The 24,730-nt window shown below is 44.7% G+C and overlaps 1 protein-coding gene across 3 annotated transcripts in view; it reads left to right on the top strand.

Annotated features, from left to right (window-relative positions):
* ANO6 (anoctamin 6) overlaps positions 1–24,730 on the top strand; it is a 230,726-nt gene that overhangs the window by 136,702 nt on the left and 69,294 nt on the right. For all 3 annotated transcript variants that reach the window (XR_004540720.1, XM_033959705.1, XM_033959706.1), the window contains 4 exons: positions 454–514; positions 3,058–3,203; positions 9,005–9,082; positions 20,578–20,803. Coding sequence is in view for 2 of the 3 variants with exons in the window: in XM_033959705.1 (XP_033815596.1) it covers positions 454–514; positions 3,058–3,203; positions 9,005–9,082; positions 20,578–20,803 (511 nt within the window). In the remaining variant the exon portion in view is untranslated. The remainder of the gene's footprint in view (positions 1–453; positions 515–3,057; positions 3,204–9,004; positions 9,083–20,577; positions 20,804–24,730) is intronic.

The raw sequence follows: 24,730 nt of genomic DNA on the forward strand, positions 1-24,730 counted from the left end.
GGCAGATTTGCATGCCTGTCACCTCCATTATATGCAAATCTCTCTCATGCATATCCCAAACACCTGACTGGCTGGAGGTCCTCCAGGACAGGGTTGGGAACCACTGGTGTAGAAGACATCATCTACCTTTTTCAGCTCCACCTCCTTCCTCACTGGACTGTGCTGCAGCTCCTCAGTCTTTCCTTCTACACACGAGTTGGAAGATCTCTTTCTGCTCTGCTCTGAACTGACTTTGTTATTTTTGAGTTTTTATCTGGAATTGGAAGGCTTTTCAATTTTCCCTAGCAGCCCTGGTGAGATGCCTGGGTGTGAGGCAAAGAGCTTTGTTGATTGCTTTGTATGTATTTTAATTGTTTTACTGTGTAAGTATATTTTGTAACCTGCCTTGGATAAAGGGGGGCTAGAAATGGGAATAAACTAAACTAAAAATAAAATGTGTTGAATGTTTTACAGAAACTCTGCATATTTGATAGCTTTGGAACACTAGTGTTTGCAGTATTCATGGGGATATGGGGTAAGCTGAGTAACTTTTTATTCTTTTGCAAACCTTTTAACATTCAGTTTTATCTAAAGGTATCTCGAGAAAATCTGACAAAATGTATATACCACTATTTAACCATCCAGAAATGGCGCTGACTGCTTAAATAGCATTTAGTCGGTTAAATATGAATATTCAGTGTGAGATAATCGGTTATCTATGCTGAATATTCAGTCAGTGGATAAAAGTTATGATCGACAAGTCGATGAAGCCGTCCACGCAATGTGCGGTGGCGGTGAAAAGGGCAAATAGAATGCTAGGAATGATAAAGAAGGGGATCAAGAACAGATCAGAGAAGGTTATCATGCCGCTGTACTGGGCCATGGTGCGCCCTCACCTGGAGTACTGTGTCCAGCACTGGTCACTGTACATGAAGAAGGACACGATACTACTTGAAAGGGTCTGGAGAAGAGCGACTAAGATGGATAAGGGGTTGGAGGAGTTGCCGTACAGTTCAAGATTAGAGATACTGGGCCTTTTCTCCCTCAAACAGAGGAGATTGAGAGGGGACATGATCGAAACATTCAAGGTACTGAAGGGAATAGACTTAGTAGATAAGGAAAGGTTGTTCACCCTGTCCAAGGTAGTGAGAATGAGAGGGCACTCTCTAAAGTTGAAAGGGGATAAATTCTGTACGAATGTAAGGAAGTTCTTTATCACCCAGAGAGTGGTAGAAAACTGGAACGCTCTTCTGGAGTCTGTAATAAGGGAGAACACCCTCCAGGGATTCAAGACAAAGTTAGACAAGTTTCTGCTGAATCAGAACTTACGCAGGTAGGGCTAGTCTCAGTTAAGGCTCGGTTAGGGTGCTGGTCTTTGACCAGAGGGCCGCCGCGTGAGCGGACTGCTGGGCATGATGGACCACCAGTCTGACCCAACAGCGGCAATTCTTATGTTCTTATTCTATATAACACGATAACTGCCAATTTTCCATGCTGAGCAGCCACGTGTAGTGGCCAAATCAGGCCACATAAATGCAGTCCTAACTTAGTGACTGTGAATGTTGACCCTGATGTTTACAAACTATGTTTACCAGAAATTCTTCTCGTGGTGTTTTTGAGTTATTTTATTAGTATTTATTTATTTATTCAATTTTCAATACCGTTCTCCCAGGGGAGCTCAGAATGGTTTATATAAATTTATTCAAGTACTCAAATATTTTTCCCTGTCTGTCCCGGTGGGCTCACAATCTGTCTAACGTACCCAGGGCAATGGGGGGATTAAGTGACTTGCTCAGGGTCACAAGGAGCAGCTGTTATTTGTATAATATTTCCAAAGGTACACAGTGTTTTTCAGACACACATAATCCTTCTCCATCTTGATCCCTAAATCCAATAAAGACAAATACAGACAAAATAAATGGGGTGGGACCAGTGAGCTAAAACTGTGCTGCCAACTACAAGAGGTGAGGTTTCTTAAGTCTATGGGCTCCTTTGTCCTGTGCACTAAGGCCACTTTCAACCACAGCCATTAGCAAGCGACCATTAAAACAAATTAGTGTGAGCCCTTACGGACCCCTTTTGTATAGTTGGTAAAAGCTTGTGCGCTAATCATGCACAGCTGTGGTAAGCATGTGCTAGCACTTACTTCAGCTTAGAAAAAGGATCACTATAGGCCGCTAGATTCACTATGCTCACCGATCGTGTTTGCGATTGTGTACCGACCCGATTCACTAACCTTGGTGCCGATCAACCTCCGATTCAATCCAATCTGCGCATGCAAATGAGTGAAAATGGCATGCAAATGTAGGAAGGCAGCGATTCTCTAAACATTTTCAGGAACACCGACTTGCCTGGCCGATCAATAAAGAAGCGACTGCTGAGGACCAGTCGCTCCCGTCCCTGCTGACTCTCCTGCCCAAGAAGCCGCCCCGACTCTCCTGCTCTCTGCTCTCCTATGGTCCCCTGAAAATAATGGCCCGACTTTCCTGCCATCTTATGGGTCCTAGACATTTTATTATGTGGATTTTATGACTGTATCTTCAATAAAGCATACATTAGACCAGCTACATTTGCAAAATTACACTCAGAATTTAGGAAGTTGGTTGGTTGGATTGAGAACTTTTCAGCACCTCCTCATGGTGCTGACATGGAGAATAAACTAGAGTCTGCTTGTCTAAAATACTTTTTTAGATCTGCTTGAGAAACAAAATAATACAAATATGTTTGAGTCCATGCACACTCTGATTTTGAGAATTTGTGATTTATGGGAGCATAGTACTCAGAGTGACCACAATTTTTCTATTTATGTGCTATGCATAAATAACAATGACCTTTATGTATCATCGACCTTTTATGTAACATCCTGATATGCTGCCAGTTTCTTGAGAATGAACTTTGTTTTGTTTAAGGAGACAGGAATCTCCTCCTTCATATCACAGAGATCCTTTCTTTGGCTCTTTCACCCAGGCATCATTGCCATTCACGACTAAGTAGGAAAAGATTGTCCACAGAGAATAGTGGTAACACCAAAATTGTATATTCATTTCAGATAGCCCTGTTCATTATCTTTTTTTCCAGTGACAGTGTTTCTGGAGCTCTGGAAGCGACAGCAGGCTGAGCTAGAGTATAACTGGGACACTGCAGAGTTCTTAGAACAGGAAGAACACCCTCGTCCAGAATATGAAGCAAAATGCACTCGTGTAGTAATAAATCCAATCACACAAGTAAGGAACATGTTCTAACTAAATGTGCAGCTAAGAGCAAAGTAGGCTTTTGGGGAGTAATTTTATAAAATCATATTTGCGCATGTGTGGCCTGCAGGGCTGGTGTTAGACATGCTGTGGCCCAGGGCAGAACGTGAGGGCTCCTCAATTCCCCTCCCCAATTTCCCCACCCACCAAATTCCCTCCCTTCCAGAGTTTGGGACTATGATCTGTGTTTTATTGTTTTACTATTAGAATTGTTACTGTTGAAATATTTGCTATGATATTTTATGGGGAAAAAATCTTTTAACTTTTGTTCTTAATCTTTCCTTTTCTATTTTTAATGGAGTTCTCTTGATGAATGTGAATTGTGTATTGTAAACCGCTTGGATCCTTTTAGGCTGTTATGTGGTATATAAAGTTCTTAATAAACATAAACATTTTTCCCTTCTTCTTCCTCCATCCCTCCCTCCCCACCCCAGGTTCACCAAATAAACCCCCCTCCAACATCCATGCCTTCATTTTTAATATCAGCTGTTCCAGGGGCCCCTCTGAGCCGAGACATTCTTCCCTTCTCCCCACCTGGTTCCAAAGCCCCCTCACCTGTAAAAATGTAAGGAGGTCGCCAGAGCAGTAGCAATTCTCTAATGCTGTCTGTAGCCTCCTCAGCGCTATTCCTCTGCCACAGTCTACACAAGCGGAAACAGGAAGTTGCCTCAGAGGGGGCAGGCCACACAAAGGAACAGCGCTGAGGAGGCCACTGACACAGCTAGAGAATCACTGTCACGCCAATGACCTCCTTGCATTTTTACTGGTGAGGGGGGGCCAGGTGGGAAAATGGAAAGGACATCTTGGCCCAAGGGGGCCCCCTGAAGCTGTGAGGTCCAAGGCAACTGCTCTGTTTGCTCACCCACTAGCACTGGTTCAGGTGATGAATTTATATGTCACGAACTTTGAAGAAACATTTTTGCATACTTCTGACTGGTTTAATAAAATTAACATCTGGGTTCATTTTATAGACGATGTATTTTGCATTTGGATGGGAACTCACTTGAATTGGTGAATTTTTTCACATGGTTGAATGGTGTAGATAAGAATTTAAAATTTACCAAGAAATATAGCTTGAGTGAAGCAACATTTCTAGATGTGAAAATTGCTAAAGTGGACCAACAACTCACCACTACAGTATTCTGTAAGCCTACGGACAAGAATACCTACCTGACTTATGACAGTTGTCATCCCCCTAGACTTAAACAGGCCTTACCTATAGGGCAGTTTCTCAGGATAAGACGTATATGCTCAACAAAACAGGAATATATACGTCAAGCCAAGAACTTTATTCAACGGTTCCAAGCAAGTTCTTATCCTGAATGGACTATACAGCAAGCATATCGAAGAGCTCCATATGCTAATCCTTCACTGCTATTACAACCTCAACACCGCCCCCCTTTGGAGAAACAAGTGTGTGTCCTTTCTTATTCTGACAAGGCTTCTCAAGTGGCTCACAGTATTCGCCAGCATTGGCACATGCTCACTATGTGAGGGTCCCTGTGTTACTCGAGACCTAAGAATTTGGCCAACCATCTCACCTCTGTAAGGCATTCAAATAATATGAGTGGAGCCTGGGGGCATCAAGGTCACATGGCATGTCAGAATTGTGCGGTATGTGAGTTACCTTTGAAGGGGGATACCTTCCAACATCCCCACACTGGTAAAATCTACAAACTGAGGGGTTCCATGACTTCTAAATCCATTGGGGTGGTGTACAATCTCATCTGTATTCCTTTTTCTGTCGTTAACATACCTGAAAAAGGATTTATCTTCTTTGTTTACATGCCTAGCTATATTCTCTTCCATCCAGAGTTTGGCATTCCTGACTGATGTTGTATCAGTTCTAGATTTCACCAGATAGGCTTGTTTAGCTTCTTTAGCTTCCGGTCGTTGTTTGTAGGATACAAATGCTCTTTTCTTCTGCTTAACTAGTTCCGAGATCTCCGCTGAGAACCATTGGGGTCTGTTATTTCTCCGTCGTTTACTCACAGTCTTTATGTAGAGGTTGGTTGCTTCCTGTAGGGAAGCAACCAACACTGTCCGTTGTGTCCCGGTTTTGCAGTGTCTCATAGACATAATCTCCCATGCTCTGGAAGTTAGCTCCCTTAAAGTTAAGGACTTTTGTCGATGTATTTGACCTAGTGACTCCCTTCCTGAGGTGAAACCAAACCATGTTGTGGTCACTGGAGGCCAATGCCTCACCTACCGAAACCTTTGTGACACTCTCACCATTGGTGAGCAACAGGTCCAGGATCGCCTGATCCCTGGTGGGCTCCAGTACCATCTGTTTGAGGTGTGAACCTCGTATGGAGGCTAGTAGCCTCCTGCTGCCACTGGTCATAGCGGAAAGTTTGTTCCAGTCTACATCAGGCATATTGAAGTCCCCCAACAGCACAGTGTCTCCATGCAGAGTGATGGTCTCAATGTCTTCGATTAGTTCTTTGTCTATGTTGTCTTGTTGTCTTGGAGGTCTGTATACAACACCAAGATACAGGCATTTGTCGTTGCCTCTGGCAAGGTTCACCCAGAGTGATTCCCCCATATACTTGACATCTATGATCCTGGTAACTTTGATGTCCTCTCTGATATATAGTGCTACCCCTCCTCCGGTTTTGCCTTCTCTGTCTTGACGGAGCAAGTTATACCCTGGTATAGCCATATCCCAGTCATGGGATTCCGAGAACCAGGTTTCCGTTATCGCTACCACATCCAGGTCGGTATTTCTCATTTCTGTTTCCAATTCCAGAATTTTATTGTCCGAACTACGTGCATTAACATACATAGCCTTCCATTCTCTATGTTTGTCCGGTCTACATGGAGATTTTCCCGTTAGAGTTAGTTTGCCCCCCTCACTACTGTCTTTGACGCAGATACTTACCTCAGACTCAAAGATGGAGTTATTTACCTTATGAGGATAAGAGTGGGTCCACTCCCCCAGCTCTCCTAGTTTACAGCCTTCCGGAGTAGGTGAGCCAGACGTAGTTCAAAGACGTTCTTCCCTCTTCTGGTCAGGTGTAGCCCATCTTATCCCTGTAGTTCTGGTCTAAAATTTGACAGCTATAATTTAATGCTAAGAAATGCAAGGTCATGCTTATGGGCTGCAAAAACCCCAGGGATCAGTATAGTCTGGGGAGTGAAGAACTTTTGTAGAAGAGCGGGGCCCATCCCAAGAGCACTCAGTTTATTTATTAGACATCTGTGTGGTACACTGTCAAAGGCTTTGCTAAAATCTAAATACACCACATCTAGTGCACTCCCTCTACCTAATTCTCTGGTCACCCAGTCAAAGAAATTGATCAGATTTGTCTGGCAAGACCTACCTCTAGTGAATCCATGTTGCCTCTGGTCCTGTAATCCAAAGGATTCCAGAAACTTTACCATTCTCTGTTTTAGAAGTGTTTCCATTAATTTGCTTATCACAGAAGTCAGACTTACTGGCCTGTATTTCTCTACTTCTTCCTTACTTCCACTTTTTGTGTAAAGGGACTACATCCGCCTTTCTCCAGTCCTCTGGTACCACTCCTGACTCTAGAGCAGTAGTCTCAAACACACAGCCCGAGGGCCACATGCGGCCCGCCAGGTACTATTTTGAGGCCCTTGGTATGTTTATCATAATCACAAAAGTATAATAAAACATTTTCTTGATCATATGTCTCATTAGCTATAAATTACAATATTATTATTAAGACTTAGCCAAAAGGAAAGATTTATAAACTATGAAGAGTTTTACCTCATGCAAAATTGCCATTTCTTTAATAAGATATTAACTACTTTAATAAGATATTAACTACTTTTTCTGAGGCCCTCCAAGTACAGTCAACCCGGTTTGCGAGTGTTTTGCAAGACGAGCAAAACACTCAACAAACTTATGACTCGTAAACCGAGCATTGACTCGATTTGCGAGCCCCCACCCAACTCGACCCGACCCGACCGCGGGAACCAACAGTATTGCTCCCCCCGAGGCCACCAGCGCTTCTATCGCCTCTTCCCCCCTCCCTCCCCGACTGGCCCTGTCCTTACCCCTGCACCGCCGGTGATAAAAGTGCCTGCCGCCGGTCTGCTGCTGAGCCTTGAGCATCTGCGCATGCTCAAGGCCTTCTGGATCTCACCCTCTCCGATCCAGAAGGCCTTCAGCATGCGCAGATGCTCAAGGCTCAGCAGCAGACACTTTTATCAGCAGCAGGCACTTTTATCACCGGCGGTGCAGGGGTAAGGACAGGGCCAGTCGGGGAGGGAGGAGGAAGAGGCGATAGCGCCGGTGGCCTCGGGTGGAGCATGGGAGTCAGGGTGCGTCTGGCAGGAGTGAGCCAGCACTTGAGAGTCCCAGCAGAGGGGGTAGTGGCATCCGGGGGGAGGAGGGGTAGCGTCCGGGAGCGGCAGAGCCAACAGTGTCCAGTTGGGCTCTGTTGCGGCGGTGGCGGCGTTTGCTTAGCCATCACCACCCGGCAGTGAGAGGCAGCCAACAGCAGCAGAGGAAGAGAATTGGAGGAGCCGCGTGGATGGGTCTGTGGCAGAAGCAGCGGTGGAGGCGTCCCTAATGGTAATTAAGTTTTTGGGGATGTGGAACAAATTATTCAAGTTTCCATTATCTTCTATGGGGAAAGTTGCTTTGATATACGAGTGTTTTGGTTTAAGAGCATGCTTCTGGAACAAATTATGCTCTTAAACCACTACCTACAAATCTAAAATGTGGCCATGCAAAGGGTTTGAGTTTGAGACTACTGTTATAGAGAAACATTGAAAAGGTCAGTCAGCAGAGCCACCAGAACTTCCCTAAGTTCCTTCAGCACCCTTGGATGTACACCATCAGCCCCCATCGCTTTATTTAGCTAGCTCCTCATGAAAACAACCCTCTGAAAACTGATCAGGGTCTACCACTCCATCATCCCTATTCACATTTGTCTTCTGTGGTTCCACTCCCAGATCTTCAGCTGTGAACACAGAACAGAAATATTTGTTAAGCAATTCAGCCTTTTCTTTATCAGCTTCTACATATTCCTCCCCTTCACTTATGAGTCTCACAATTACACTTTTATACTTCTTCCTATCACTGATAAATCTAAAAAATGTCTTGTCTTCCTATTTGAGAATGGACATTTTACCACAGCCGACTTTGGGCGTCTAGCACCATACGTCCAAATCGGACTTAGACATTTTTTTTTATTATGCCCCTCCAAGTATTCAATGCATGAACCATCTTTATTCAAAGGCTTTATAAAATGTTTCATCAGGCTTAGCTTTACATGTAGTGGTGGCAGTATGATTCTATCTCATGCTACCAAAGGTTCATGGATTATATTTTATCCTCTAAGCACCATATATTCCCTCGAAGGCCAATCTTTTTTTGCCCAATGTTTATGTTTGACTCTACTATCCCAAATGCATAAAAAGCAAGGATACCATATCTAAGAAACTAGAGCTGTTGCAATCTATCCAATGCAATTTTCTGAATCAGCACCCCAAATAACCACAGGAACAGGTCAAAAACCCCAGGAACAGATCAAAAACCGAAGACACCAAGAAAAAAAATTATTTTTGTTGGCCTGTGTTATTTAATATACTGTATTTTTAGAACAAGGCAATCCCACAATGTTTTGGCATAGTCTCTGAAAAGAATGAAACAGAATTAGCATCAACCACTAAACTGACTTAAGGAAAGATATTGTTAAAGTTTACAAATGTAAGTGAAAAATTACAGTGCTACATGTGTTTGACTGATAAAGGATGGATAATTGCCTTGTTTAATGAATTGTGCTATTTTCTGCTTATAGCGAGAAGAACACGTTCCTTACACAGCTTGTGGAAAATGTTTCAGGATGGCGGTCTGTACCAGTGCTGTCCTTTTCTGGGTAAAATTGTTTTGATCTGTCTATTATTTAATCTATGGTTTTCTAATCTGAAAATGATGGTAATACAGCAGTTTTAGTAAATGAAGCAGCTTGAAGTGAATGACCTTTTTATGGGTGACAGAAATCATAACCAACAAAGCAGAGGGGAATACCAGCTCAGAAATATAGTAATATTCCAAAAGGAAGTGCAGTTGGGCACAAGTATGAGGGGCTACTGAATAGTTCTTAGCCCAACCAACAAATTTGGGCAGTCTCCATCAAGGGTTATACACTTAGTCCAGTGATTTTGCACTTTTTTCGTTCCATATTTTCCCGACAGAACAAAAAAAAAGTGGAAAATTACTGGACTAAGTGTATAACCCTTGATGGAGACTGCCCCTTATTTGTTGGTTGGGCTGAGAACTTTTCAGCAGTCCCTCATAGATATGGAGATAAACTTTATTGAGAACCTGACATGGCCCTTATCAGATACTTTTCAGCTACCTATCAACTCTCCATCTTCTTCTGTCACCCATTCTTCAGTTCCCTTCTATCTTCAGTCTATATCCCATTACCATATTTTTACCCACTGTAATCATTATTCTCTGCTCATTCATTTCCCTGCCATTTCTTCCCCCCACATACACATGGTGCCACAATTCCCAGCTATTCCCTTACTTTACCCTTCCTGTCCAGCATCTGCTCCCTCTTTCTCCCTTCCCCACCCCCAAAGCCTGAAATCTCCACCCCCACCAGCATCCTCATCTCCCTTCTTTATTTCTTTCTGTCCCTCCTACCATGGTCCAGCATTTCTCTCAGTCTCTTCCCTCCCTCCCTCCATTGTACAACATCCAAAGTCCCTACTATCTCTGTATCCATCTCCCTCCCCCCCTTCTCTCCTCCACCTGCATGTCCAACATGTCTCCCTCTCTCTCATTGTTCACCATCTCTCTGTTACGTCTTCCTTTGCTGCACAGACAGTGAGAATAGAAAGAGAGATTAGGTACAGGGCACATCTCTCCCACCCCCCTCTACTGGCAGCAGCAGGAGGAAGTGGGCATCCATCCTGCCAGGAGTGTCAGGGCGGCTATCAGGGCCTGGTGGCGGCAGCAGGAGTGTTGGGTGGGGCTGACAGGGCCCAGTGATTGCAGCAGTGGCAGGAGGGAGTGGGCATCTCTCCTGCCAATATTGAGTCAGTATGTTGGGGGGATCTGGGCAACAGCATGCAAGGGGGAGAGGTCTCACCTTTCTGCTGCTCTCCCTGCCTGTAAATCAGGTGAGACGGCAGGACTTGGGAAGACCTGTGGCTCAGTTGATTGGGGCAGGGAGAGCAGCTTTGACAGGAGGGAGGAGCTGTGCTTAGCAATTGCTCTTCTGAGCAATTGCTAGGCACAGCTCCCCCCGCTCTTTACCTGAAATTCTCCGCACAAATAGCGTGTGTATAATTTGCATGCTATTATGCTGAGAATCCCCCGTCAAATACATCACTCCCACTATGGGACTCATCGGATTTTACCGGCGAATTTTGAGAATCTTCCTCTCAGTCTGCTATTTGGTTATCTAGTTAATTTAGGGCAGATAAAATGCTGCCCTAAATTAACTATCCAGAAAGGTTCCAGTTCTTTCTACTTTATATGGATTGTCAGCACAGGGCCAGATAGTGGCACAGAATATCTGAAAATTTATTGACCATCACAGATGTCATTTAAAAAAAAAACAAAAAAAAAAACAATAACACTGACTGTGGTAGCTGAATATTGACTCTTGAACCAAATGTTATGGCTAAGTGGAATAAATGTGATATTAAGTTAAGGGGGGAATTCATCAAACAGAGTTAAGACCTTAACTTGCACTAATCCCTAAATTCTGTATTAGCTGCACGGGGCAAAAAGAATCCCGGGGAACTCACAGGGTGCAAGGATCCCACAGGGACCCCCCTGGATCATGGGGATCTCCCTGGGGTCACTAGGATTGTGCTGAGATGGAGGCACCTCGAGGGGCTCAAGTTACCTCAGTAGTGCGCTTCCTTTTCCTGCCCTCCAGCTGCATTCAACTCTTTCACAAAGCAGCGTGCAGCGCTCCCAGCACTCCACCCACAGCCAACCCTGAAGCCTTCCCTCCATTGTCAGAAGAAAGTGCGGCTGGAAGGCAGGAAGCCAACATGGATGACTCTAATACAGTCTCGTGGGAGGGAGCACGGAAGTAGTTGGACCACAGAAAGGATGGATCGAGCAAGCAAGCGAGCACATGGGTGCATTGGGCCAAGGGGGGCATGAACTTGGGATAAAGGAAGGAGCGCGTTGGGACATGGAAGGGACATGAGCTTGGGACAAAGGCTGGAGCGAAGAGTGCACAAAATTGGGACACAAAAGGGAGGGAGGAAGAGTGTTTGGACACAGAAGGAAGGGAGGGGGTATGAACTTGGGGCACTGAAGGGAGAGGAAGGGGGCACGAACTTGGAACATAGGATGGAGGGAGGGAGGGAAAGAGATAATGGAGTGAGGGAGGGAATAGAAAGGGAGAATTGTTGGGCATGGGTGTGTCAGTGAGAGTGAGAGGGAAAAAGAGATTATGCACATGAGGAATGGGAGAAAGAGGAAAATTGTTGGGCATAGGGAGGGAGAGGAGTGAGGTAGAGATGCATGGGGAAGAGAAAGATGAGAGGGAGAAATGTTGGATATGGTGGTGAAGAGGGAACAGTGGGACAGATTGAAAGGAATGCAAGAGAGAGGAATGTTGGAAACGGTGATGGAGGGAATGGAGGGAGACATGTGGCATGGTGCTGGAGAGGAGTGATAGAAGGAGAAATGTTGGGCATGGGGCTGGTGGCAAGAGACGAAAGATGTTGCACATGATCCAGGGGATGAGAGAGGGAGAAATGTTGGATGTGGCAGTAGAGGGGATGGGAGAGATGCACCCTGGATCCTTCTCTGTCATTCCCCACTCCCTTTGCAGCAAGGGAGGGAATGAGAGAAAGAGAGATGATGAACAGTGAAAGAGAGAGGGAGACGTGTTGCACAAGAGAGGTCTGCTGTTTGCCAGGGGCCAGGATCCGGGATGTAACCGCTTGCCTGGACAGACTCATCAAGCCCCGTGACCACTTCCCCATGATTCTCATCCACGTCGGAACCAACGACACTGCCAGAAGCACCCCGGAGAGCATACCTGAAGACTTCAGAGCCCTGGGTGAGAAGCTGAGGAGGATGGATGTGCAGGTGGTCTTCTCCTCGATCCTCCCAGTAAGGGGCAGGGAGGATCGCATCCAGAGGGAAAACTACTGGCTGCAGGGATGGTGCAAGGAGATGAACTTTGGGTTCTTGCACCATGGAGAGGCATTGCAAGGATTACAGGGACCAGACCGGGTTACACCTGACCAGAAGAGGGAAGAACGTCCTTGGACACCGTCTAGCCCGCCTACTACACAGGGCTTTAAACTAGGTAAGTTGGGGGAGGGTACGGGCACAAACAACCTACTGGCGAGCTAAGCTGCCATTACTTTTTTGAGACTAAGGTAAGTAAACACCGATCTGGGTCAGGGGAGAGTATACACACTTTCGAGTCTGGGGTTGGCTCACATTATAATTCTGTGTCACATTGTAATTCTGGGTCTAATGGGAGTACACATTGTAATTCTGGGTCCAGCGAGAGAAAACACATTGCAAATTGTACTAAAGGAGTTCAAGTAGCCTAAGCGGGAATACCCCCACAGGGTACACACATTTCCGAGTCTGGGATAGGAACACACTGTAGTTCTGGGTCTGGGGAGTCCGGGATAGGTGCACGTTGTAACTCTGGGTCTAGGGAAAGTACAAAACATGCGAATAATGCTAAAGGTGTCCAAGTAGCTCAAGCGGGAACATCCCCACTGAGACGTAACAAACATACAACATGGAGGGCTATGTACGTAAACGCCCACAGTCTGGGAAATAAGATCCTGGAATTAGAAACACAAATGAGGAATGCCACCCTGGATGTGGTGGCGATATCTGAGACCTGGCTCATGGACTCCCACGGGTGGGACATGGTCATACCGGGTTACAACTTGCTTCGCCGGGACACAGAGGGCAAAATGGGAGGAGGTGTAGCATTATATACTAAAGATGACATTAAGGTCACCAGAATCACAGATGTCCACTACACTGGGGAATCCCTTTGGGTAAATTTGGCCAGAGGGAAGGACAAATGCCTGTATCTTGGCGTAATATACAGACCCCCAAGACAACAGGATGACCTAGATATGGAATTAATTGGAGATATAGAGAATATCACCATGCGTGGGGACACAATATTGTTAGGTGACTTCAACATGCCTGATGTGGATTGGGATACGCTTTCCTCTGCTTCCAGCAGCAGCAGGAGGCTATTAAACTCTATGAAAGGAGCAAGACTCAGGCAACTGGTGTTGGAACCAACAGGGATCAGGCAATACTGGACCTGATACTTACCAATGGAGAAAGTGTCACAGAGGTCTCGGTGGGCGACACATTGGCCTCCAGTGACCACAACATGGTATGGTTCAATCTCAGGAAAGGTTTCACTAAATCTACCACAATGACCAAGGTCCTCAAATTCAAGGACACAAACTTCAAAGAAATGGGAGACTTCGTTCACCAGGCGCTACAAAGCCAAGCAGAAACCGATAACGTGGAAGAAATGTGGTCGACTTTGAAAGCCACCATACAAGAAGCAACAAACCGCTATGTTAAATCAGTAAGTAAACGGCGAAGGAACAATAAGCCACAGTGGTTCTCTGCAGAGATTTCGGACCTCATCAAGGAGAAGAAAAAAGCATTCATCTCTTACAAACAATCAGGGAAACAGGACTCTAGGGAAGTCTATCTGGTCAAGTCAAAAGCCATCAAAACAGCAGTTAGGGAGGCCAAATTCCGCATGGAGGAGTCTCTAGCGAAGAACATCCAGAAAGGAGATAAATCCTTCTTCAGGTATATCAGTGACAGAAATAAGAACTCAGGCGGGGTAGTACGTCTTAGGAAACCCGACGGAGACTATGTAGAAGCGGACTCGGAAAAAGCCCAACTGTTAAATGAATACTTCTGCTCAGTCTTCACCCGCGGGGCGCCAGGACTCGGCCCTCAGCTACAGACAAGGGTTGACGCAGATGACCCGTTTAGTAATTTCGAGTTTACACCCAGCGGTGTCTACTGCGAGCTGTCAAAGCTTAAGGTTAACAAGGCAATGGGGCCTGACAACCTACATCCCAGGGTGCTCAGGGAGTTGTGTGATGTCTTGGTGGAACCGCTATCCGCGCTCTTCAATCTCTCCCTTAGTACGGGTAACGTCCCATTGGACTGGAAGACAGCTAACGTCATTCCATTCCACAAGAAAGGCTCCAAGATGGAGACAGCAAACCACAGACCGGTGAGTCTCACATCAATAGTGTGCAAACTAATGGAAACTCTAATCAAACACCAATTGGATACGATCCTGAACGAGGAGAATCTACGGGATCCCCGTCAACATGGATTTACTAAGGGGAGATCCTGCCAATCCAATCTGATCAGCTTCTTTGACTGGGTGACGAGGTAATCAGTGGAGTGCTGCAGGGCTCGGTCATACCGGGTTACAACTTGCTTCGCCGAGACAGGGAGGGTAAATTGGGAGGAGGGGTAGCACTCTATACCAAAGATGACATTAAAGTCACCAGAATCGCAGATGTCAGGTACACAGGGGAATCCCTTTGGGTGAATCTGGCTAGGGGGAAGGACAAATGCCTGTATCTTGGTGTAGTATACAGACCCCCAAGACAGCACGAGGACCTGGATATGGAATTAATCGAGGATATAGAGAATATCACCTTGCGTGGGGACACTGTATTGTTAGGTGACTTCAATATGCCTGATGTGGACTGGACCACACTTTCCTCTGCGACCAACAGCAGCAGGAGGCTATTAAACTCTATTCAGGGAGCACGACTCAGGCAACTGGTATTGGAGCCAACAAGGGATCGGGCAATACTGGACCTGATACTTACCAATGGAGAAAGTGTCACAGAGGTCTCGGTGGGTGACATGTTGGCCTCCAGGGACCACAACATGGTATGGTTCAATCTCAGGAAAGGTTTCACAAAATCTAACACATTAACCAAGGTCTTCAGTTTCAAGGACGCCAACTTCGAGGGCATGGGGGATTTCATCCATCAGACGCTGCATAACCGAGCAGAAACAGATAATGTAGAAGTATTGTGGTCAACTTTAAAAGCTACCATACAAGAAGCAACCAACCGCTTTATTAAATTGGTAAGTAAACGGCGAAGAAACAATAAGCCACAGTGGTTCTCTGCAGAGATCTGAGACCTCATAAAAGAAAAGAAAAGAGCGTTCATCTCTTATAAACAATCAGGGAAGCAGGACTCTAGAGAAGACTATCTGGCCAAGTCAAGAGCAGTCAAAACAAAGGTCAAAGAGGCCAAATTTCGAATGTAGGAGAATCTAGCGAAGAACATCAAGAAGGGTAATAAACCCCTCTTCAGGTATATTAGTGACAGAAACAGAAACACAGGCGGGATAGTACGCCTTAGGAAACCAGACGGGAACTATGTAAAATCGGACTCCGAAAAGGCTAAACTATTAAATGAATACTTCTGCTCAGTCTTCACCCGTGAGGCGCCGGGATCCGACCCTCTGCTGCAGAAAAGGGATAGTTCGGCAGACCCATTTCGAAATTTCGAGTTTACACCCAGCACTGTCCACTTTGAACTATCTAATCTCAAGGTTAACAAAGCAATGGGGTCAGACAACCTACACCCCAGGGTACTCAGGGAATTATGTGACGTCTTGGTGGAAGCGCTATCCGCGCTCTTCAATCTCTCCCTTAGTACAGGTAAAGTCCCATTGGACTGGAAAACGGCTAATGTCATTCCACTCCACAAAAAAGGATGCAGGACGGAGGCTGCTAACTACAGACCGGTGAGTCTCACATCAGTAGTGTGCAAGCTAATGGAAACTCTAATCAAACGCCAATCAAACGATCATGAACGAGGAAAATCTACGAGATACGCGTCAACATGGAATTACTAAGGGGAGGTCCTGCCAATCTAACCTAATCAGCTTCTTTGACTGGGTGACAGGGAAGCTGGATGTTGGGGAGTCCCTAGACATCGTATACTTGGACTTCAGCAAAGCATTCGATAGCGTACCAAACCGCAGGTTGTTGAACAAGATGAGCTCTATAGGATTAGGAGACACGTTGACAGCATGGGTTAGGGACTGGCTTGGAGGTAGGCTTCAGAGGGTGGTGGTAAACGGCACCCCCTCCGAAATGATGGAGGTGATCAGTGGAGTGCCGCAGGGCTTGGTCTTGGGCCCGATCCTATTCAACATCTTCATAAGGGACTTGGCTGAGGGACTTCAAGGTAAAATAGCGCTATTCGCCAATGATGCAAAACTATGCAATGTAGTAGACAGGAACACGTCAGACCAAAGCACAGGGCCGGACGGAAACTCAATGCCCGACAGTATGGTGCACGACCTACTCCTACTGGAGCACTGGTCCAGGACCTGGCAACTCAGTTTCAATGCCGAAAAATGTAAAGTCATGCACCTTGGCAGCCAAAATCCATGCAAGACTTACACCTTTAATGGTAAAATCCTACAAAGGACTGAAGCAGAACTTGACTTAGGGGTGATCATCAGTGAGGACATGAAGACTGCCAAGCAAGTGGAGAAAGCTTCATCTAAGGCTAGACAAATCATAGGTTGTATATGGGGTTTCGTCAGCCGGAAGCCCGAAGTCATTATGCCATTGTATAGATCCATGGTGAGACCCCATCTGGAGTACTGTGTACAATTTTGGAGGCCACCTTACCGCAAGGATGTGCTGAGACTTGAATCGGTCCAGCGAATGGCCACCCGGATGGTCTCGGGACTCAAGGATCTCCCGTACGAGGAAAGGCTGAAAAAATTGCAGCTATACTCACTTGAGGAACGCAGAGAGAGGGGAGACATGATCGAGACGTTCAAATATCTCACGGGCCGTATCGAGGTGGAAGAAGAGATCTTCTTTTTCAAAGGCCCCACGGCAACAAGAGGGAATCCGTGGAAAATCAGGGGTGGGAAACTACACGGTGACACCAGGAAATACTTCTTCACTGAGAGGGTGGTTGATCACTGGAATGATCTTCCACTGCAGGTGGTCGAGGCCAGCAGCATGCCTGATTTTAAGTCAAAATGGGATCGTCACGTAGGATCTCTTCACAGAGAAAGGTAGGGGAGGGTTATTGGGGTGGGCAGACTTAGTGGGCCGTGGCCCTTATCTGCCATCTATTTCTATGTTTCTATGTTTCTAACATCTTTATAAGAGACTTGGCAGAAGGGCTACGAGGTAAAATAACATTATTCGCCGATGACACCAAACTAAGCAATGTAGTGGGCAAAAGCACAATAGACATAAATTCAATGTCCGACAACATGATGCATGACCTACTCCTACTGGAGCGCTGGTCTAGGTCCTGGCAACTCAGCTTCAATGCCAAAAAATGCAAAGTCATGCCAAAATCCATGCAAGACTTACACCCTTAATGGCGAGATCCTAACAAGAACTGAAGCAGAACGAGACTTAGGGGTGATCGTCAGTGAGAACATGAAGACTGCCAATCAAGTGGAGCAAGCTTCATCCAAGGCAAGGCAAATCATAGGTTCATCCGGATGGTCTCGGGACTCAAGGATCTCCCGTACGAGGAACGGCTGGATAAGTTGCAGCTGTACTCACTCAAGGAACGCAGAGAGAGGGGTGACATGATCGAGACATTCAAGTATCTCACGGGCCGCATCGAGGTGGAAGAAGATATCTTCTTTTTCAAGGGTCCCGCGGCAACAAGGGGGCATCCATGGAAAATCAGGGGCGGGACACCAGGAAATTCTTTTTCACTGAAAGGGTGGTTGATCGCTGGAATAGTCTTCCACTTCAGGTTATTGAGGCCAGCAGCGTGCCTGATTTTAAGGCCAAATGGGATAGACACGTGGGATCTATTCACAGAGAAAGGTAGGGGAGGGTCATTGGGGTGGGCAGACTAGATGGGCCATGGCCCTTATCTGCCGTCTATTTCTATGTTTCTATGGGGTTGGAGGAGAGAGGAAGAAATGCTGTGCAGGTGTGGGGAGGGGAAAAAGAGGGAGAATGAACCAGGATAGAAGGGAGTGAGGATGCTGTTCAATGGAAGGAAGGGAAGAGAGAAATGCTGGACCATGGTAAGAGGAACCAATCACATACTTAGGCATCACTGGGTGTCCTAGAGGTAGGTGCCGGTACATTAGGTGTCTGTTCTCTGTTCCAGACCTACTTTTCAGATAGATGATGTTACACATCAGAGGATGCCTCGACTTAGGTGTCACTAGGCGATGCTCTGAGTTTTGCAAGGAATTCTTGTTTAATTTTTTTTAATGTATCAGTTAACTTCAGTGGTCCTGTCAGTTACCATGCCTTTTAAGCTAATTAACATAATTTGGGTTGCATGCAGATTGTAGTTAGGCATCACTAGGCATCCACAACCAGGCACCTAATCTCGATGCCCTTTAAAGAATCTGGCCGTCTGTGCAGAACAGCCTTTATGGAATAATAGCTTAGTGCACATTTCACACCTAACTTGGGTATATTCTTATATCATCGCAACTGAATTCTGGGAATTCCCCTGACCATGCCCCCTTTGGAGTTGTGTGCTATGAAATTTAGGTGTTCAAATTAAACTAAAGGCTGTCAATTCGACTGGGATATCATTAAATTTCACCAACACAGCTCGTTAATTTTGTGCTGGGAGCCTCAACCCTGAAGAAAAGTATTGTCAGTGGAGGCGCTCCCATGATTTACTTATAAGATAAGTTTTCCTACTAAATATTAAGTATTAAATCACTATGGGTGTTTAAGCAAAAAATATATATATATAAAAGGATCTGGTGAAGAAAGTGGCTTGTGCGATTCTTATATCAAATGCATGTAAAGAAATGAGAGCCTACTGAGAATTCTATGCATTCAAAAAAATTTGGGGGTATAAATGATCGTTTACATACATGGTTATAAAATTGATATAAAAGATACTATTGACTGGGTTGTGGTTGTTGAAATGAAATTTAGGTGTGTATGTTATAGAAAAGGGTGTAGAGCAGATCCCGATATAGGAGGGGCCTTAAGCGTTTGGGCCAATCAGGCCCTAGGATCCTGTGGGTTGGGCAGTGGAGGGGCAGACCCGCCTCATTTGGACAGATGGTGCAAGGAGCCATCCGGCCAATTTGCAGGTAAGCCCAAGGGGGGTTCCGGAGTGGGGGATTTCGTTAGGGGGGTACGGTAGGAGGGGTTGGGCACCCTCCTGCCGGTGATCATAGGGGGGGCTGTTGGGGGATCCGGCAGGAGGAGTTCGGTACCCCCCTGCCGGTGATTTTCGGGGGGGGGGCCGTTGAAAGGTCCAGCAGGAGAAGTTGGGCACCCTCCTGCTGTGATCATCAGGGGGGGCGGGTTCTGTTGACAGGAAATGTTGAGCAACTTCCTGCCGGCGATCATGGATTTTGTTGGCAGGAGTGGATGGGCACTCTCCTGCCGCGATCGTCGGGGGGGTTGGGAAGGGGAGACTGGCGGCCCTAGCCGCGGCCGCTATATTAATTGCGACAGGGAGATCCTTGCCGCGATTAGGTATAGCAGCCGTGTCTACTTACCATGTAGGCCAGCATTTTGCAAGCCTACATTGTAAGCGTCTCCCGCTCTGCTAGGGAGACGCGTAGGACCGCCTAGGTTCACTTAAGGCTACCGCCTAGCCTTAGGCGAGCTTAGGCGGGCTTGTAGGCCTCTCTAGGCTCCCTGGAGGCACCTTCAATATAGGCGGCCTGCCTGGGGAGCATTTTGTTTTAGAAAACATGCCTCCCGATTGGCTGATTAGACAGCTGTAGGACGTCTACAGCTGCCTACAATCGGTAGCACTTTGCAGAATCAGGGCCATAATACTTAAATACTGCCAGTCAAGTGCTTGTTAATACCAATTATTGATTGATAGGGTTCCTTTTATCAAGCAGTGGTAGAGCATTTTACTAAGGGTCGGTAAGGTATATGCTCCGATGCTCATTCAATTCCTATGAGCATTGGAACATTTACCTCGCTGGCCCGCAGTAAAACACTCTATCGCTGCTTGATAAAAGGAGCTGCTAGTTAGTTTACACACCAACTTTGGTGGCTTGCCTCTGGAACCCCTACATACTTAAAGGGGTAAAGGCATACATATTGTTGAATACCCACAGTAAGGACTTTGCTTAATGTCCTCATTATGGGTCATCTCCCCTTACTCAACTGAATTCTTAAAAGCCATCTGGGTAACAGTAAAGACATTTCATCCCAGAGGTAGAAAAAGAATTCTAAATATTAACTTGAACACTGAAATTTCTTTGGGATGAAAGGAATTGTGTAGTTTATCACTGTTATAGTTAATAATTAATTTAATGGAAAAATTGCATATGGTGTAGTATATATATATATATATATATATATATACATGCAGTTATTTTTGTTATATTTTTCAGATTCTATTGATTATTGCCTCAGTAGTTGGAATTATTGTGTATCGACTCTCCGTATTCTTTGTATTTTCTGCAAATTTGCCACGGCATATAAATGGGACAGAAGCAATCCAGAAGTACTTGACTCCACAAACAGCCACTTCAATCTCTGCTTCTTTCATTAGCTTTGTAATTATCATGATTCTGAACATGGTGTATGAACGCGTGGCAATTCTAATTACTGACTTTGGTAAGATTATTTTGTGCATTAATAAAATTACATCTTAGAAGGGATGAAGCAGAATAGATCTTAGATAGACTCAGGAGTAACCTCCGAGAATACTTTTTCACAGAAAAGGTGGTGAATGCATGGAACAGCCTCTCAGTAGAGGTGATAGAGATAAAAACTGTATTTGAATTTAAGAGAACTTGGATCATGTACATTGGATCTGTAAGGGAGAGGAAGGGATAGTAGATGGGATGGATAGGCAGACTAGATGGGCCATATGGTCTTTATCTGCTTTCATTTTTATATGGGGTCCTTTTACTAAGGCACACTAACCAATTTAGCACGCACTAAAGATTAGCGCATGCTAAATGCTAAGGAACCCATTATATTCTATGGGCGCCTTAGCATTTAGCGTGTGTTAAATCAGTTATCGTGCCTTAGTAAAAGGACCCCTATGTTTCTATTTTTCAAACTTAAGTTCAAATTTGAATCAGACCACAAGTGTGAAAAAAAAGTTTTGATGTCAGCCAAATCATTTATACTAATTAATAAGCAATGTTGCAAATCCATAAAGAAAGATGACAGAATTCATCATGATTATGGGCTCCTTTATCAAGCCGCGCTAATGGTTTAACGCGCATAATAGCGTGCGTTAAACTGCCGGCCGCACTAGCCGCTACCGCCTCCTCTTGAGCAGGCAGTAATTTTTGGCCAACGCTGGGGTTAGCATGTGATGAAACGTCGCACGCGTTAACCCCGCTAGCGCGGCTTGATAAAAGGAGCCCTATCTCTCACTAATTCAAGGTGCCAAGGACCAGAATAGGATTCACTGGTCTGGATCTATAATAAATAAGCTAGATTGCACTAGCATAATTTTCTTCAGTGTTCTGCCAGACGCATTCAGTGACTGTGGCTGGCCATCTAAGTCATACTCTTCACTATTCACTTTCCTCCATTATTTGAGCAATAGTATTCAGTATTGACATTGCTCCTGAAATGAATCAAAGAGGGAAAAAAGGAAAAAAAAAAAATTTCAAGTGATGCAAGAAACTATACTAAACACCAAGGAAAAAAGGTCTAGGTGTCATCATTGACAATGTGTGCAGCAGCAGTTAAGAAAACAAATAGAATTGTTAGGAATTATTAGGAAAGGAATGGAGGACAAAATTGCACCTCAAATATGGTGTGCAATTCTGGTCACTGCAGCTCAAAAAGAATTAGAAAAGGTACAGAGAAGGGCAACCGAAATGAAAGAGAGAGGAATGGCTTCCATATAAGGAAATGCCAAAGTGGCCTGGGTTCAGCAGAGGGGAGATATGATAGAGGTCTAGTGACCTGGATTGGTCACCTTGAGGATGGGCTAGTGGGCTAGATGGACCATTGATCTGACCCAGTAAGGCTAGTCTTATGTTCTTAATCTTGAGTAAACTAGAACAGGTAGATGTAAATTGTTTGTTTACTATTTTTGAAAGTGAAAATACTAGATAGCATGAAATAAATCTGCTATCTAGTATAAACTACATATAAACAAATCTGAGAAAATATATCTTCATTAAATGTTTAATTAATCTCTGGAATTCATTACCAGAGAATGTGGTAAAAGCTGTTAGCATAGCAGGGTTAAAAAAAAGGTTTGGACACATTTCTAAAAGAAAAGTCCATAAACCATTATTAAGGTGGACTTGGGAAAATCCATTGTTTATTCCTGGGATAAGAGGTATGAAATCTGTTTTACTTTTTGGGAATCTGCCAGGTATTTGTGACCTGGATGCTAATGCTCAAAGGTCCAGTGTTAAAGTATTTTCACCTGAAAAGTTCATATTTAAGAGTAGAAGAACTGTGCCAATGCAAGTCAAGTTCCTTCTTCCAAAGGCACAGTAGCAGTGGCGTACCTAGGGTATGTGGCACCTGGGGCCCATCATTTTTTGACACCACCCCCCCCCCCCCCCCCCCCATGTAAAAATTTTTTTTTTTTTTTTTTTTGCAATAACCATGAAATGGAATAAATGGTCAGAATAGAAACAGGCAGTGAAAATTTTCTTTTATTGAACCTCATATATGTAACCATTATTCCAAACATAACATAACATAAATTATGTCTAAATTGTCATGACATTAGAAGTACATATGGAGTAGTTGCAGGTGATGCTTGGGACAGTTCTGATTGTGTTAGTTCGGTTTTATGTGTTTTTTGAATAGAAGGGTTTTTATTTCTTTTTGAAGGTTTTGCAGTCTGTGGTTGATATCAATTGGTTGTAGAGTTGGGGGTCGAGTGTTGCAGCTCGAATGGCTAGGAGGTTGTCGAACAGTTTTTTTCTTTTGACGTTTTTGGTTGGAGGGTGTGTGAATGGTGCACAAGTTCTCCTATGTCTGTTTGAAGTGGATTGAATTATTTAGCTGAAGAAATTAGTTACCCCCCCATTCCACACACATTAATTCTCTTCCATTTTTGTTCCCATTATAAAAAACACTGATAAGTTCCCAGAAAAAAAATACATTAAAATAAGAAGTGAAAACAAAGGCCCCTACAGATGAGAACATAACATAAGAATAGCCTAACTGGGTCAGACCAATGGTCCATCATGCCCAGTAGCCCATTCTCATGGTAGCCAATCCAGGACACTAATACCTGGTCAAAACCCAAAGAGTAGCAACATTCCATGCTACCGATCCAGGGCAAGCAGACACTTCCCCCATGTCTTAATAACAGATTATGGACTTTTCCTCCAGGAATTTGTCCAAATCTTTCTTAAAACCAGCTACACTATCTGCTTTTACCATAACTTCTGGCCACTTCATTTTTAAGTTTAGATCTTTCCTTTCAAACAGAGACCTTGCTAGATGTCAAATACAGCACAAGGTAACTTCACATGGACTTAGCTGTGCAGGAAATGTGAATCTCCTCATACACCCACCATATAGTGCAAAAATGTGCAAAGGTCTGTTTTTTTCTTTCAATCACTACATAGCCTAATGCCACACAAGCAGCGCTGTTACAAACATATTCTGTAGGTCAATGCTAAGGATAACAAAGTTTCCTTCCTTGGACCAGAAGGAGATAAACCACTGGAAGAGATCCCAAAACAACACCCAAAGACCCACTCAGTGTGTGAATCAGTTGAGTGGAGTGGACTAACTGGGGGGTGGAAATGGGCCCGGAGTTTGCTCAGCAGAATTTCCCAGACCACCTCTTCCTCTCAACACATTGACACGCTGCCACCATCACCACTAGGAACACCTCACTGGGTAGGCCAGCTATGCTATAAACTTTATAAAACACATTATTATATTTTCTTATAAAGCACATATTTTAACTGACCTCTCTGACATCCTCAGCCTTTCCATTCACAAAAATAGAAGGAAGAAAAGTTCCCATTTCCTGCTGTCTCATGTCCCCGGCCTATACAATATTTTTTTTCTGCAGACCCTTCAAAAGTCTGACCAAATCCTCGTTTCACTTGCATTATAAAGTACTGAGGATGCCATCTCTCCCCAATCCCAGGTCCTAAAGTCTAAGACAGTAGCGCAAACTAATGCTGCCAGATACAGGAAAAAAAAATTTTGATTCGATTCAGCCCTATTGAATTGGTTTTTCAATTCGATTTTCCTGCCCAGTTGGGTGATTTTTTTCAAAACTCCTGGTGGGTTTTATAGCTTTTTCACCCCCTTTGGCTTCTCCTAACCACACTGGCGCTGTGGTGTAAATAAAATAAAGAAACAAAAAGGACTTTTCCTCTTTCTGTTAAATCCTAGCTCACGTTTGCAGTCCAACACCAGCTCTGGCAGGATACACATTTCAAATCTGACATGTTATAATCACAAAACAGAAAATAAAATTAATTTTTCTACCTTTTGTTGTCTGGTTATATTTCAAATCTTGTTGGTCCAAGGCTCTGGTTTTCTTCTGATAACTTGCTTGCCAGGGTCTCCTTCTTTCTGCATGCTAAC

The sequence above is a fragment of the Geotrypetes seraphini genome, chromosome 9 (assembly GCF_902459505.1).
Source record: "Geotrypetes seraphini chromosome 9, aGeoSer1.1, whole genome shotgun sequence".
Lineage (NCBI taxonomy): Eukaryota > Metazoa > Chordata > Amphibia > Gymnophiona > Dermophiidae > Geotrypetes > Geotrypetes seraphini.